Source organism: Apodemus sylvaticus, chromosome 10 (assembly GCF_947179515.1).
Source record: "Apodemus sylvaticus chromosome 10, mApoSyl1.1, whole genome shotgun sequence".
NCBI lineage: Eukaryota > Metazoa > Chordata > Mammalia > Rodentia > Muridae > Apodemus > Apodemus sylvaticus.
Window position 1 is genome coordinate 12918778 of NC_067481.1, and position 13720 is coordinate 12932497.

The following is a 13720-nucleotide window of genomic DNA, read 5'->3' on the forward strand; positions in this document are numbered from 1 at the left end:
CTAAACTCCCACTGGGAGCAGCTTTCAGCAGTCTGGCTCACGGACAGCAAACAGTTAAACTCTAGAAAGGTGCTTGAGAGCAGGGGGAGGGGGAAGGTGACTCACTTCTTTCTAAACAGAGGCAGTGAATAAATGGTGCTTCGGGAATCCTCGCTCCTTCAGGAGTCATTGCTTCACATTTCCCAAAAGTAAGTTTCTGCGATTTTGTCTTCCTTATCCAGTTTGTTTGGGCATCGGGATTATTGTTGTTGTTATCATAAAATCTAAACCCTTTTATGAGCTGAATGCTAACCATCTGTGCCAAAGTTGCTTTTAAAAATCAATGGGCTATTATTCTGAAATGTTTTGGTGTCTGGTGCATAATATTAAATAGAGTAGGGTATTGAATTAAAATATACGTCTTTAAAATACGCATTCATGATGCTCTGCCTAGCTGTAGAATTAGTGTAGGAATGAGCTGAGACTGGCCTACAGACTGACTGTCAGGAGCTGATACTTCAGGACTGACTGGAAAGCTTGAGCTGCCTCTGGAGTTACTTGCTTTCATGTTGTGATTTGCCAGTCCAGGGTTAACAACTTTTCTGACACTGCTTCCCAAGAGGGTTCACAGAACACTTGTGTTGTGTCTGTCCTAGGATCTCTGAGGCTTCTGTCACCATGGGTGAAATCAGAATGGGAAATGTTTATTGTAGGTTCTCCCTTCTGCTCACAGTCTAACTTTAAATGCTCATCCAGAAGGACAGAGGTGTCTGGTTCCCAGAGCAACAGGGAGGAGAAAAACTTAGTCTCTCTCCTCTATCTCCCTCGCCCTCCCCCTACCTCCCCTTCTGCTCCCCCCCACCTCCCCTCCCCCCCATCCTCCCCTCTCCCTCCCCCTCTCTCTCCTCCTCCTCTTCTCCCCTCCTCCTCTCCCTCCCCTCCTCCTCTTCTTTCCTCCCCTCCCCCCTCTCCTCTTCTTCCCTCCCCCTCTCCCTCCTCCTCTCCCTTGCTCTCTCCCTTTCCCTCTCCCTCCCTCTCTCCCTCCCCTTCCCTATTCCTCCTTCTCTCCCTAGCAGCGCGCGCGCGCACACACACACACACACACACACACACGCACACACACACACGCACACACGCACACACACGCACACACTTACACACTTAAACATCTTGGATATTATGTACTCCATGGATAAGGAGGGTTCAAGTCTTCAGTCTTGCTACAAACCACAGAACACACACCAGGAGTGAACAGACAAGGAGGTAATTTTAATTTATAAATAAAATCGAAGACATTGCAGACAGATGACAGTTGCCTGTGGGGCTGTGCCTGATTGTGTACTGAGATCTCTACTTAGACAACTCCCGCTACACCTACAGCCTACACAGTCCCCTCTGAGAACACTCTGGGAGGCTCCTTAGCTCCCATACACTGGGCACTACAACCTGATGCAGCTCTGTCTGCTCTTGGTGGCGCCCTTTCCTTCCTTCTCTCTTTCCAAGGGTTGTCTCATTTCTTTCCTTGGTCTGTCGGCCTTCCCTCCCAACTCCTCTAACAGCCCCATGCAGGGGTTGTGGCAACAATCTCTGAGCCTGCTTCAGCCATTCGGTCTCCCATTAGACTGGCCAGGACTTACCACCTGAGCTGTGACTCTAGAAAATCCACCAGTGTGCGAGCTCTCTGTGAACCTGAGGAGGGCTTCAGTAAGGACCTGCCCACTCCTTGTCACTGTGAATCACCATGTGGCCCTCATCCCTACCAACTGCTTCAGTTCTCAGGACTTAGAACCTAAATTTGTAATATCTACAGTGGAGCTACTAACTTTGTGGTCAGAAGCCATGGGCTATTCACACCTCTGGCAAGCTTCCCAGAAATCTGCTCAGCCTCAGACTCTGGGGAATCTTCCCTTCCTTAATTCAGTTTAGGTATCCTGTTTCCACCCTCAGGAAGAAAGCCTTGGGAGAGCATTTACATCCCATAGTTTTCAGAAGAGGCTCACCAGAGCATGTTGCACAGTATTGATTGTTGAAGCTGGAGCAGGAGGTGTTATTATGCACTACAACATCTTCTGCAGGAGATTTTACACTACCGCTTAATTAAATATACATGTAAATTCCCTTATCAAATCACCTACTGATATTTACGCACAAGCATACATACCCTTGCTCGCTCCCATAGATGGTCCTTCACTCAGTGTTGAGTTACCTAAAGCTGTGGTTTGCTGTACTCCTGTGGGAAAACCTGTTGTGCTCAGCTGAGCAATCTCTATGGCAGTATAATGCTGCTCTCTTCAGCCAGTTCTGGGGAAAGCCTCTGAGATGCTTTCCTGTGCATCTGCTCACTCACAAGACAAAGGATCATGAACTCTCCACCCAGATGAAGCCAGTCCGAAGCTTCTACAGGTGGAGTTTCTACCTCTGCCTCCCAGATATAAGACCTCACCACAAAAACCTCTCTTCCCTGGAAAGCTAATGTGTTATTATTGATAGACATAAATCTATTTGTGCTTACTTCGGATTAAAAGTAGAGTCACATTTCTATATAATAACTGGATCAGTTAGAATCTATCAGAGAGCTCCTATATGTAGATAGTATTTGTAAAAAATAAATCATAATAAAAGCTGTTAAATTTTTATAAAATAAATTACAGTTCTTTGGGAAAATTAAGAGAAACCATTAAAGATATAAGGATTATAAAGACTACCTTTATAATATGCTTTGAACAAGACATGAAATTGAGGAAAGAAAGAAATCTTTATCCATTTAGTAAAACTTGATAACAATATTAAAAGTAGAATTAGAATAGAGGTAAATAAAATTAAACATAAGAATAAAACATAGTGAGAGATTGTCCAAAGGAAAGGTTCATACACAATTTGGTTAATTTTAAAAATATTATCTATTAATTAGGTTTTAAACAGCAGACAGCTGTCAGTATTTTATGAATCAAACATTTAAAATGTCAGCAAATGTTTAAAGGTAAGCACTGTATACTCTTTGGTTGGTGGTTTATTCCCTAGGAGCTCTGGGTGGTCTGGTTAGTTGATATTGTTGTTCTTCCTATAGGGTTGCAATCCCCTTCAGCTCCTTCAGTCCTTCCCCTAACTCTTTCCTTGAGGTCCCTTGCTTAGTGTGGTGGTTGGCTGTAAGCATCTGCATCTGTATTGGGCAGGTGCCCTTAGAATCTCTCAGGGAACAGCTATACCAGGATTCTGTCAGCAAGCACTTCCTGGCATCAGCAATAGGATCTGGGTTTGGTGTCTGCAGATGGGATGGATCCCTAGGTGGGGGCAGTCTCCGGATGGCCTTTCCTTCCCTCTCTGCTCCATATTTTGTCCCTGTATTTCCTTTAGACAGGAACAATTCTGGATTAAAAATTTTGAGATTCTGGTTGGCCACAACATCAACTGGGGGCTGTGCCTATCCTCTGGGTATGGTTTCTACATGTTCTGTCAAGTGATACTCAGAAGGCAGAGGCAGATGGATCTCCGTGAGTTTGAGGACAACCTGTTCTACATAGTGAGTTCCAGGACAGCCAAGGTTTTACAAAGAGAGCCCGTCTCAAAAGACAAAAGAACTTAAAACCTGACCTATGAGGAATGAGGAAGGCTTTTTAGACACAAGCAAGAGTTAAAAAAATTAGTCTACTGACTAATCTATTGACAGTAGCAGGTTCTATTAAATATAAATATCAGGATATGATAAAGCATTTGCTAAGATGCAAAAATAAGATGCAATCCAATTATGAATCAAGACTTCAGGAAAGCAGGAAAACAATGAGCATTCCATATCCTAATAAAGACTTGACCTATAATGCCATGCCTAGTGGTGAAATGTTCATGTATCTCTTAAATTGAGATGATGTTTTAGCTGAGCTGTTCTTACCCAAGAGAAGAGGCCAGGATGAGTTCTTTATGAATTTGAAGTTTTTGTTGAGCCACACAGACCTGGCCTGGTGAATACAAAGACAGAGTGAGTTGAATGAGCCAGTGGTTTGTTTGTTTGTTTGTTTGTTTGGGGGTTGTTGTTGTTGTTGTTTGATGTTTCATTGCACTGTTTGTTTGTTCATTCATTTGTTTGTTTGTTTTTCATAGTGAGAAGACAGCATTTTATCTCCCTGAGTGTTCATGTGAATTTATGAATAACATTTTAACCTGTTTTGTTTTAATTGGTCTCAGAAATGATTCATCCGTCTGTAGCTCCCATATTCTATGGCACAAATCACGAATAATTCCATAGCAGGATAAATGAAATCTTTTCTATAATTTTAGTAGGAACTCAGGCTCTGTAGGATCTCTGAGTCTCCCTTAGAAGCCTGCTCTTTTCTACTGAGAGACAGAAAGGGAGTGGATCTGGATGGAAGGGGAGGCGGGGAGGAGCTGGGAGGAGCAGAGGGAGAAAAAACTGTAATCATGTGAGAAAACAACAAGAGTAATAAAATACATATGTGAGTTTCATCCAAAACTTGATTAAATTTGAATAAAGTTCAGTTTGAAAGTCTAACAGTGTATTTGCTACAAGACGTCGGACCTTAAACTGTGATTGTTTAGCTCTAAGGTATTTAAATATTGTATTCAGAACTATATTAATTTTCTGTCCCTGTCCTGTCTTTGTCTCGTCTGTCTCTCTCTCTCTCTCTCTCTCTCTCTCTCTCTCTCTCTCTCTCTGTTGTGTGTGTGTGTGTGTGTGTGTATTTTGTTTGTTCATTTGAGACATCATGCTCCCAGGCTGGCTTTAACTCACTATGAAGAGGCTGCCCTTGAAGTCTTGATTATCCTCACACTATCTGCAACTTTAAGTTTCATACACACACACACACACACCACACCACACATGTACACATGCACACACACACATACATACACCACACATACACCACACACACACCAAACATACCACACACACCATATATACCCATCACACACACACACACCACACACTACCATACCACCGCCATCACCACTACCACCATCACCACCACCACCACACCTTCTGTATTTTGAATTTTCATTGGTAAAGTGTTCCAGTTGTTTTAAAATTTAGCTTTTCAATTCAATAATAGTCATAGAACTCTAGACGGAGGAAAAAAAAATCAACTAGGTAAAAGCAATTATGTCCACATGGGTGACATCATACTATTGAAGAAGAACTGGCCAAAGGTAAAAACCACAAGTTTGGCACATCCCCTTGATATACCTGCCATGGCTGTTAGCAAGGATGGAAGCAAGTATTCTTACTCTTTTAATAAGAATAGGGCCCAGTTGTGCCACTGCGGTGTCCCCCCTGTTTGATCAGGAAGCAGAAAGCCTTGTAATGGCAGAAGCTGCGCAAAGCAGGTTAGCAAAAGTTCCTTCAGTACTGTAGATGCCTGAAGGGTAGGCTGACCTCAGTTTTAACCCAAGGTCAGGTTAGGATTTAACAAATATTCTTTTCTTGTCTCAGTAAGGGTACCTGCTAGCACTGCAAGCCTTCAATTTGAGTAACAGTTCTTCCCTACACACAGGTCAAGTTATTCTATAAACAGCTAAAGGGGGATTTTTAAGACGACTTCTCTGTCATTAGGGGGCCTTGTCTTTAAAATACCACAGTAATTATAGAATTCATTCATACTTTAAGAGACAAGATATATATGTATGTGTTATATATGTGCACATGTGTGAGTGTATATACAATCAGAATTTCTGTAAATCGACAATTATTAATGCATGTGATACATAATACTAACTGCAAGCAAGAAGCACACAATATCCAATGTCTTCTGTAGAGAATCAAAAAAAGTATATAATATTACTAGAGAAATAAACTAGTAACTAGAGAGTAAATCTACATAGAAGAAAACTTAGCAGTGTAAAATCTTAACTCTCCTTGATCCAATAGTTTGGAATTTAGGGTCATTGGAATTAGTTTGTCTTTCCTTCTTCCCTTCCTTCCCCCTCCCTTTCTCCCTCCATTCCTCCCCTCCCTATCTCTCTTCCTTCTTCCCTTCCTTCCTTCTTAATCATTCTTTTAAAGTCTCTTAAATAGTTTTATTTATATGCTCTTCCTATGCCATTCCCACTCCTTTCCCAACATATCTGCCTTTCAACTTTATGTCTTTTTTTTTCTGAACCACTGAATAAAACCAGTGCTACCCATATGCATATTTGTGTGGAGTCTTGCACCAGGCCAGGGACAACTTGCCAATCCCTACCTGCCCGCCCCCCCACACACACAAAGAACAGCAACTTTTCCTCCCTCAGCAGCTCTAAACTGCCATTAGTTCCTAAGCAAGGGGTTGGGCCCCTGGAGTCCCTCCTCACTCTGTTGGGATATTTTTTATTGGTGATTTTATTGATTAACATTTCAATTGTTATCCCTCTTCCCAGTTTCCCCTCCTAAACCCCCTATCACATTCCCCCTCCCCCTGCTTCAATGAGGATGCCTCCCCCAACCCCCCACCTACTCTCCACCTCACTGCCCTAGCATCCCCCTACACTGGGGCACACACACACACACAGAGACAGAGACAGAGAGAGATAGAGAATGGAAAAGAGAGAGAGAAAGCATGGCTAAAGTCAAGGTTAGAGAAAATGCAGCCTCCATGTACTTTACACTGCAGAGAACCATTTCATCTGAGCAGTAAGAAAGTGTGTTTCCTGGATAAGCCTGACCAACAAACCACCATGAGCCAAGGATGGCCTCTTCTCTCTAAAATGCTCCTCCAGTTCTGCTAGAGCTTAGATTCCATTTGTCTCCCAAACTCTCCAAGAGTTCACATTCTAGACACTTGGCTGGTGTGTGGGGATGCTAAGAGTGTTGGAACCCTAGAGGAAATGGTAAGTATGGGTACCACTCTTAGAAGAAATTGATGCTCATCTTGTGACATATGTTAGCTCTCCCTTCCTGTCCCTGTACTGTACCGTGATACAGCCTAGAAGACCTTGCCAAGATGAAAATTGACCCAAATAAACATCTTTCCTTTGTGAAGCACATAGCCTCATTATTTTAATGTAACAATAGAAAACAGATGAAGAAAACGTCCTCTGCTGACAAATCTTGACATCAGTCCAGCTAGTATTAAAATTAAACGTCAAAAGGCCAGTTCCATCTTTGTAGAGAAAGCTATGAAGGATAAACTCAGAGCTGAGAGGCATGAACTGGTGGCTGGGAGTGCCACAGATAAACAGTGGGCAGATTCAGGATTTGGGGAAGTAATTAGCATTCATTTAGATCAGTGGCCTCATCAGGTTACTCTTCCCCCATTGGCTATATTCCTCATGACCACTTGATTTATTCTGCTTTCTCTGCCCTTTTTCTCATTAAACAGGGCAACATGATCAAGAGAGAGATAAGTGTGCACCAACAAACTTGTGCTTTATTACAGAAGAACCTTCTTAAAAAATGGAGACTGAAAAGAGAGACCTTGATGGTATGGTTTAGTGTCTCTGCCACTGACTGCTGACAATATAAATGTATTTTGCCTGAGAATTGCATGTGCTTTTCTCCTATATCACCCCACACACCAAAAAAACAAATAAAAGAGTAAACCTCCCTCAGACAGCAGGGACTGCTTTTAAGGCCATGAGTATGCTTAAAGAAACTTCATTCAATTGGTTTAAAAAGCAATAACCCCGGCCAGAAATTCAGAATTCAACAAACATCTTTTAAAGCCACTGGTCACACATCTCACTAGCGTTACCACCCATAGACACAAGAGTTAGGATTGTTGTTAGTCTAAAACTGGGAAATCAAACAACCCAGCAAAAGGGATATTTGCCATTTTCTCATTTGAATTTCTCTCTTTTTTTAATAATTTATTTATCTTTATTTTATGTACGTTAGTGTCTTGACTGCATATATGTTTGTGTTAGGGTGTTGGATCCTCTGGAACAGGAGTTCCAGACAATTGTGAGCTGCCATGTGGGTGCTGGGAATTGAATCCGGGTCCTCTAGAAGAGCAGCCAGTGTTCTGAACCTCTGAGCCATCTCTTCAGCCCTTGGATTTCTTTCTTGTTTAAAATTTTTACTTCAGAAATATCAGAAAGGGTTGGACATATACTCAGTGCCAAAAAAAATATTCTGAAAATATGTCTAACTTTATGCACTGGGGAAACAAAATAATTTATTGGGAATTTGTGAATAGCTACCAAAGCAATGTGGCACCCCTCAGATGACCACCATTCTGCTGAGTACCCTTTAAAAAAGTCTTGGTGTGTATCTTAGTCATGGTTTCTATTCCTGCACAAACATCATGACCAAGAAGCAAGAGATCTAGGGAGGAAAGGGTTTTTTCAGCTGACATTTCCACATAGCTGTTCATCACTAAAGGAAGTCAGGACTGGAACTCAAACAGGTCAGGAAGCAGGAGCTGGTGCAGAGAGACCATGGAGGAATGTTCCTTACTGGCTTGCTTCCCCTGGCTTGCTCAGCTTGCTTTCTTATAAAACCCAAGACACCCAGCCCAAAGATGGCACCACCTACAAGGGGCCCTCCCACCTTTGATCACTAATTGAGAAAATACCTTATAGCTGGGTCTCGTGGAGGCATTTCCTCAAAGGAGGCTCCTTTCTCTGTGATAACTCCAGCTCATGTCAAGTTGACACAAAACCAGCCAGGACAGTGTGTAATCATTATATTCTAGCTGTGGCATGCTGCCACTTCAATACCCAGATTTTCAACAAATCAAAGATGGCTCGAACTGGTTGCCAAGGTAGCACTAGGTGAGAATACTGTAAATGACAGCTGGTTACATTTTCTACTTCCTCATGAGGACCTGCCTCAGCACAAGCACTAAGTGGCCCGAGGCATTCATGTTCCTACCAATAACTGACTGGTATTACTGATGATTTTGTGCCACACAAAATCTATTTCAAGTGGTTTGCCTTTGAGACACATTGGAGTTTTTTATTAATTCGATATATTTTTTATTTATATTTCAAATGATTTCCCCTTTCCTGGCTCCCCAGAGGAAAATTTGATGACCAAATGGTTGTGGATGAATACCTCAGAATCATGATTTTTCTCTCTGTTGGTTATGGATAACTAATCTGGAATTGTGACTTTTCTCCCTGTTCTTGGGCTGCGTAGGAGGGGATGATCTCGCTGCTCCTTCTGCTCTTCTTGTATTTGTATCCTCATGGTCATGAAGCTACTGACTTTTCTTCAGTGCCCACCAAGGATCTGGGGCGAGTCGATTCTTTTAGACAATCCAAGTTCATGGTAGGGTACATGCCTGTCACCAACATGACACAACAGATAATGGAGAAGGTAGCTGCTGCTGCTTTCATGGCAGGTATGGTATACCTATAGTATACTGTAACTATAATATATATAATATATATTATAACTATAGTAATCTAAGGGTTAGGATTTGACTCTCATCTGTTTTATTCTGTTAAGTGTTAACAAGATATATAGCACTGAATATAGTATCTACAGAAAAGATTGTTTTAGAGATACGAATAAAGGCACTGGGTGTATTTTGAACTTTTCCATTATTCTTTTTTGGGGGGTTGTTTGTTTGTTTGTTTGTTTTAGCTTATTAAACATATTATCAGGGTGGCTAGGGAGATGGTTGAGCAATTAAGAGCACTTGTTGCTCTTTCGGAGAACTTGTATTGTGTCCTCAGCACACTTAGGGCAGCTCATAACTGTCTATTACTCCAGTTCCAAGCATCTGACACCTTCTTCTGACCTCTGCAGGTACCATGGGTTTATATGGTACACATATGTATATGCAGGCAAAACACATACATGTGTAAAAATGTATAATTTGGGTTCTTAAAAGAATATAATAATGTATTGCTGCTTCTATTCACCATAAACCAGTGTCTGATTTATGCCACGTTACATCTATTAAAATGACAGCTGTAGAAATAATTTAGCTGGTACCATAAATACTATATTTTGTTCAAGTTGGCACAATAATCAAATATATAAAAATTAACTTTTATTAATTATTCTTTTGACCATGCCTCAATATAACTTTAGAAATATTGTCCCCAGACTTTTAGACTCAATAACGTATTCAACGTCAGTAATTGATTCAACATTGCTTCCGTGAAGAACTTTCATAAACTATGACAGACTTGACGTCTCAACATTGCCTCCCTCCATCATTCACTAACAACAGTGTCACCCACTCTCTCCTCTGCAGATAGAAAAGTTTTGGGACTGTTGGATGAAGAACACGTCAAGGAATTAGCAGAAAGTCGTGAGGAAATAATAAAAGTTATTTTTTCTGATACATTCTCATATCAACTGAAATTCCAAACTGGATGGAGATTCCCAAAGTGGAGAGAACTCGGAGACCATGAAGGTAGTTCTCCAACTACACAGCCCTACTACTCTCTATTTCAATGGTGTTGACCCATTCATAAGGATAGATGTTATTATGTCAAATTAGACAACCTCTAAAGATGTCTGTTTGTGTTGACATGTGTTAGCATATTCCATGTATGATTGCTTTATATGACTAGATGTATATATGCTTAGATGTATATGAAGCATATAGGTAGATATACATTTTAATACAATAGTGTCATTTGTAACATAACTGTAAAATGTGTATGCATTTACAAATGTATATGCGTATGCACAATTTAATACTAATAGTATTTAGTTTGTAGTATATAGCTGTAAAATATGTATAAATGAAATAGGAAAACTTCTTAGATGAGATCGGCCACATTCTGGGTGGTATGTCCACAGACTAAACGTCTGTTCAAATGTTTAAAGCTACATGAACAAGAAGTTTTCAAAATTCCTTGGTAAAAGGGGAACATGTGATTATTGGATTTATCTATACAATTTTGCTTGGCACAGGAACTGAGAGACATGGATGTTAGAAACAATCTTAGGACAAATGAAATCTTGAGTTTCGGAAAAGAGGAGATTCCTACATGACTCTGGGGGCTGGGGGGGGCGGCAGAGCAACATCCAGAGAGTAGACAAAATACCTGCATAGTCAACAAGGCAGCAGACAAGATCAGCTGTTATCAGAGGAAGGATGAAAGGTTGTTTGTGTTGTCTAGGGTTCCGGAGGAAAAGTCTGAACTGAAAGAAAGAAAGAAAGAAAGAAAGAAAGAAAGAAAGAAAGAAAGAAAGAAAGAAAGAAAGAAAGAAAGAAAGAAAGAAGGAAAGAAAAGAAAGAAGGAAAGAAAAGAAAGAGAAAGAAAGAAAGAAAGAGAGAAACAAAGAAAGAAAGAAAGAAAGAAAGAAAGAAAGAAAGAAAGAAAGAAAGAAAGAAAGAAGGAAAGAAAAGAAAAAAGGAAAGAAAAGAAAGAGAAAGAAAGAAAGAAAGAGAGAAACAAAGAAAGAAAAGAAAGAAAGAAAGAAAGAAAGAAAAGAAAAGAAAGAAAGAAATTAAATTAAAAGAAGAAAGAAAATTTACCTTTGAATAACTATAATATTGAGTTCACCATCTTTGGAGTTTGGGATCCTATGTTAACTTGCCCATCTGGCCTGAGAAAGCTCTTTTAGATATATGTGAATCAAAATAATTCCCTCTTTCCTTCCATTGTATTTTTTCAGGCATTTTATTGAAGCAAAGTCACAAGTAATTAATACACACATCACAGACTATTCTGGCTGACAAATATATATTTATGAGATGGTATATATAAAGATTTTTCCAATACAATATTTCTATTAATTGAGAACTTCATGCAGTGTATTTTGATCATAATTATCTGACACTCATTCCTTCCCATAACTCCTCCCTGATCACCTCCCAATTTTGTGTTCTATTTGTGTGTGTGTGTGTGTGTGTGTGTGTGTGTGTGTGTGTGTGCTATGTTTGGGTGCTCAGAGGCCATTGGATCTCTTGGAGCTAGAATTACTTATTAATAAACATGTAGTTAATATTAACTACATGATAATATTAAATAAACATGTAGTTAGCAAACAGACAAACTCAAACACAACACACATATAAAATAAAATATAATACAAATAAAATAAAAACAACCTTTAAATGGGATTATTGTGTGAAAGGAGGTGGGAAGATTCTCAGAGTCAGGAGTAGGAAGTTTTCCATGAGGCTGTGTCTCCTAGGGAGGTCAGAAGAGCAATATTGATGAAATCTTACCAACATGACCTACCCAAGTATGACACAGATAGACGTGCTAATGTGGATGTAGGAAATTTGGGAGGCCTATGCCCGACACAGAAACACAGGCAACTAAGGAATACTAAGGACAGGAAAAATAGTCTTCCATAGGGAAGAGCCATTAATTGATTTTCAGATACCTAGAGGTCAGTCCTGAAAACACAATTGAAGTAATATTATAGAAGCTGAGTAGATTGCTTTTATATATAATATAGTACATGTAGTTATATATGTGATATATATTGAGATATATATGTACACACCAGAAAGCAGAGAGAAATACATGAAAGGACTTGGAGAAAGGGAAGGTAAGGGGGATTTGGTGTAATTAGAAGCTCAAAAATTTAAAAGTACCAAAAAAAAAAAAAAAGAAAAGAAAGAGTGCTGGGATAATTCAAGGTGTATGGTTGCCTGGGAGACCTCTGTCTGACACACACAGAATTTATGTTTTCATAGATTTTTGAGCAGTTGGAATTGGGGGCTGTTGTGAAGTCCACTGCTTGCTCTCCTCAGGGTGGAAATAACCTATGGTCTATGCTTCTGGTTTCTTTTGTCCACAAAGCTCATTGTTATGGAAATCAGGAAGATGTTGGCTGTCTGATATCAATATTCTGGAAGGAAGGATTTGTGGCTCTTCAAGCTGCCATCAATGCTGCCATCATCGAAGTAAGTGCAACGGGTTGAATGCACGCTGGTACACAGGACAAATCACCAGAGGCATAGAGGATACGAGGAAGAAAATACACACGGCTAGACCTCCTCTTTCATCAATCCATTCATTCAAGGAAAAAGTTACTAAAGTTGCTGTATGTTATATAACAAAGCAGAAACTAGAGGGAGAGTTCCTCTTGCATGGTATCAGCCTAATCAGGAAGCCATGTGTGTAGAAAGAAAATCATCAAAGCAGATGCTGTCTACAATAGGGGCTGTTCTGTTAGTGTTCTGTTGCTATGAAGAGACAACATAACCAAACCAACTCTTATGTTTAAAAAGCATTTCCTTGGAGGCTTGCTCACAGTTTCAGAGGGTTAGTCCATAATCATCACAGCAGTCCATGGTCATACAGGCTTGGTGCTGGAGCAGTAGTTTTGAGTGTTCCTTTCTGATCCACAGAGGCAGCACACAGAGACCATATGACTGAACCTGAATGGGCTTTTGAAAACCCAAAGCACATTCCAGTGACTCACCTCCCCCAAGAAGGCCACTCTGACTCCAGCAAGGCCACACCTCCTAATCCTTCCCAAAACACAAAAATCACTTTGTGTTTGCAACCCATTATGATAACTACAATACTCACCTTGCCTTGGGTAATTCAGTGCCGCTGTCTTACCCCTGTTCCTTGGGGGTGGGGCAATTAAACCCATAAAATCTAATTTGTTCCACTAAGCATCAGTGTCTTCAGCCCTACTAACTGGGGACCAAACATTCAAACATATAAATGGGTAGGATCCATTCTCATTCAAACCATATCACCATATCCCAGAATGCCATGGGATAATTTCTGATCAGAATGATAGTTCAACTTGAGACTTGAGGTAAGAGATGTATTGAACGTACAAGTTTAGAAAAGGCATTTCAAACTGTTCTGTGGTAATGTTAGCTGGGGTGTTACAGACAGGAGGTGAAATCTGATCATTGCGGGTAAACTCAGA

At 40.4% G+C, this 13720-nt stretch overlaps 1 protein-coding gene across 4 annotated transcripts in view; it reads left to right on the forward strand.

Moving 5' to 3' along the window:
• The window catches only part of LOC127693646 (ABC-type organic anion transporter ABCA8B), a 72272-nt gene continuing 58552 nt past the window's right edge, over window positions 1-13720 (forward strand). For 3 of the 4 annotated variants that reach the window (XM_052194652.1, XM_052194653.1, XM_052194654.1), the window contains exons 1-5: window positions 2-188; window positions 7287-7388; window positions 9047-9251; window positions 10116-10277; window positions 12631-12734. In XM_052194652.1, the coding sequence (XP_052050612.1) occupies window positions 7293-7388; window positions 9047-9251; window positions 10116-10277; window positions 12631-12734 (567 nt within the window). In that variant the 5' untranslated portion in view covers window positions 2-188; window positions 7287-7292. Of the gene's footprint in view, window positions 189-7286; window positions 7389-9046; window positions 9252-10115; window positions 10278-12630; window positions 12735-13720 lie in introns of all 4 variants that reach the window. The other variant, XM_052194655.1, reaches the window with a different exon arrangement.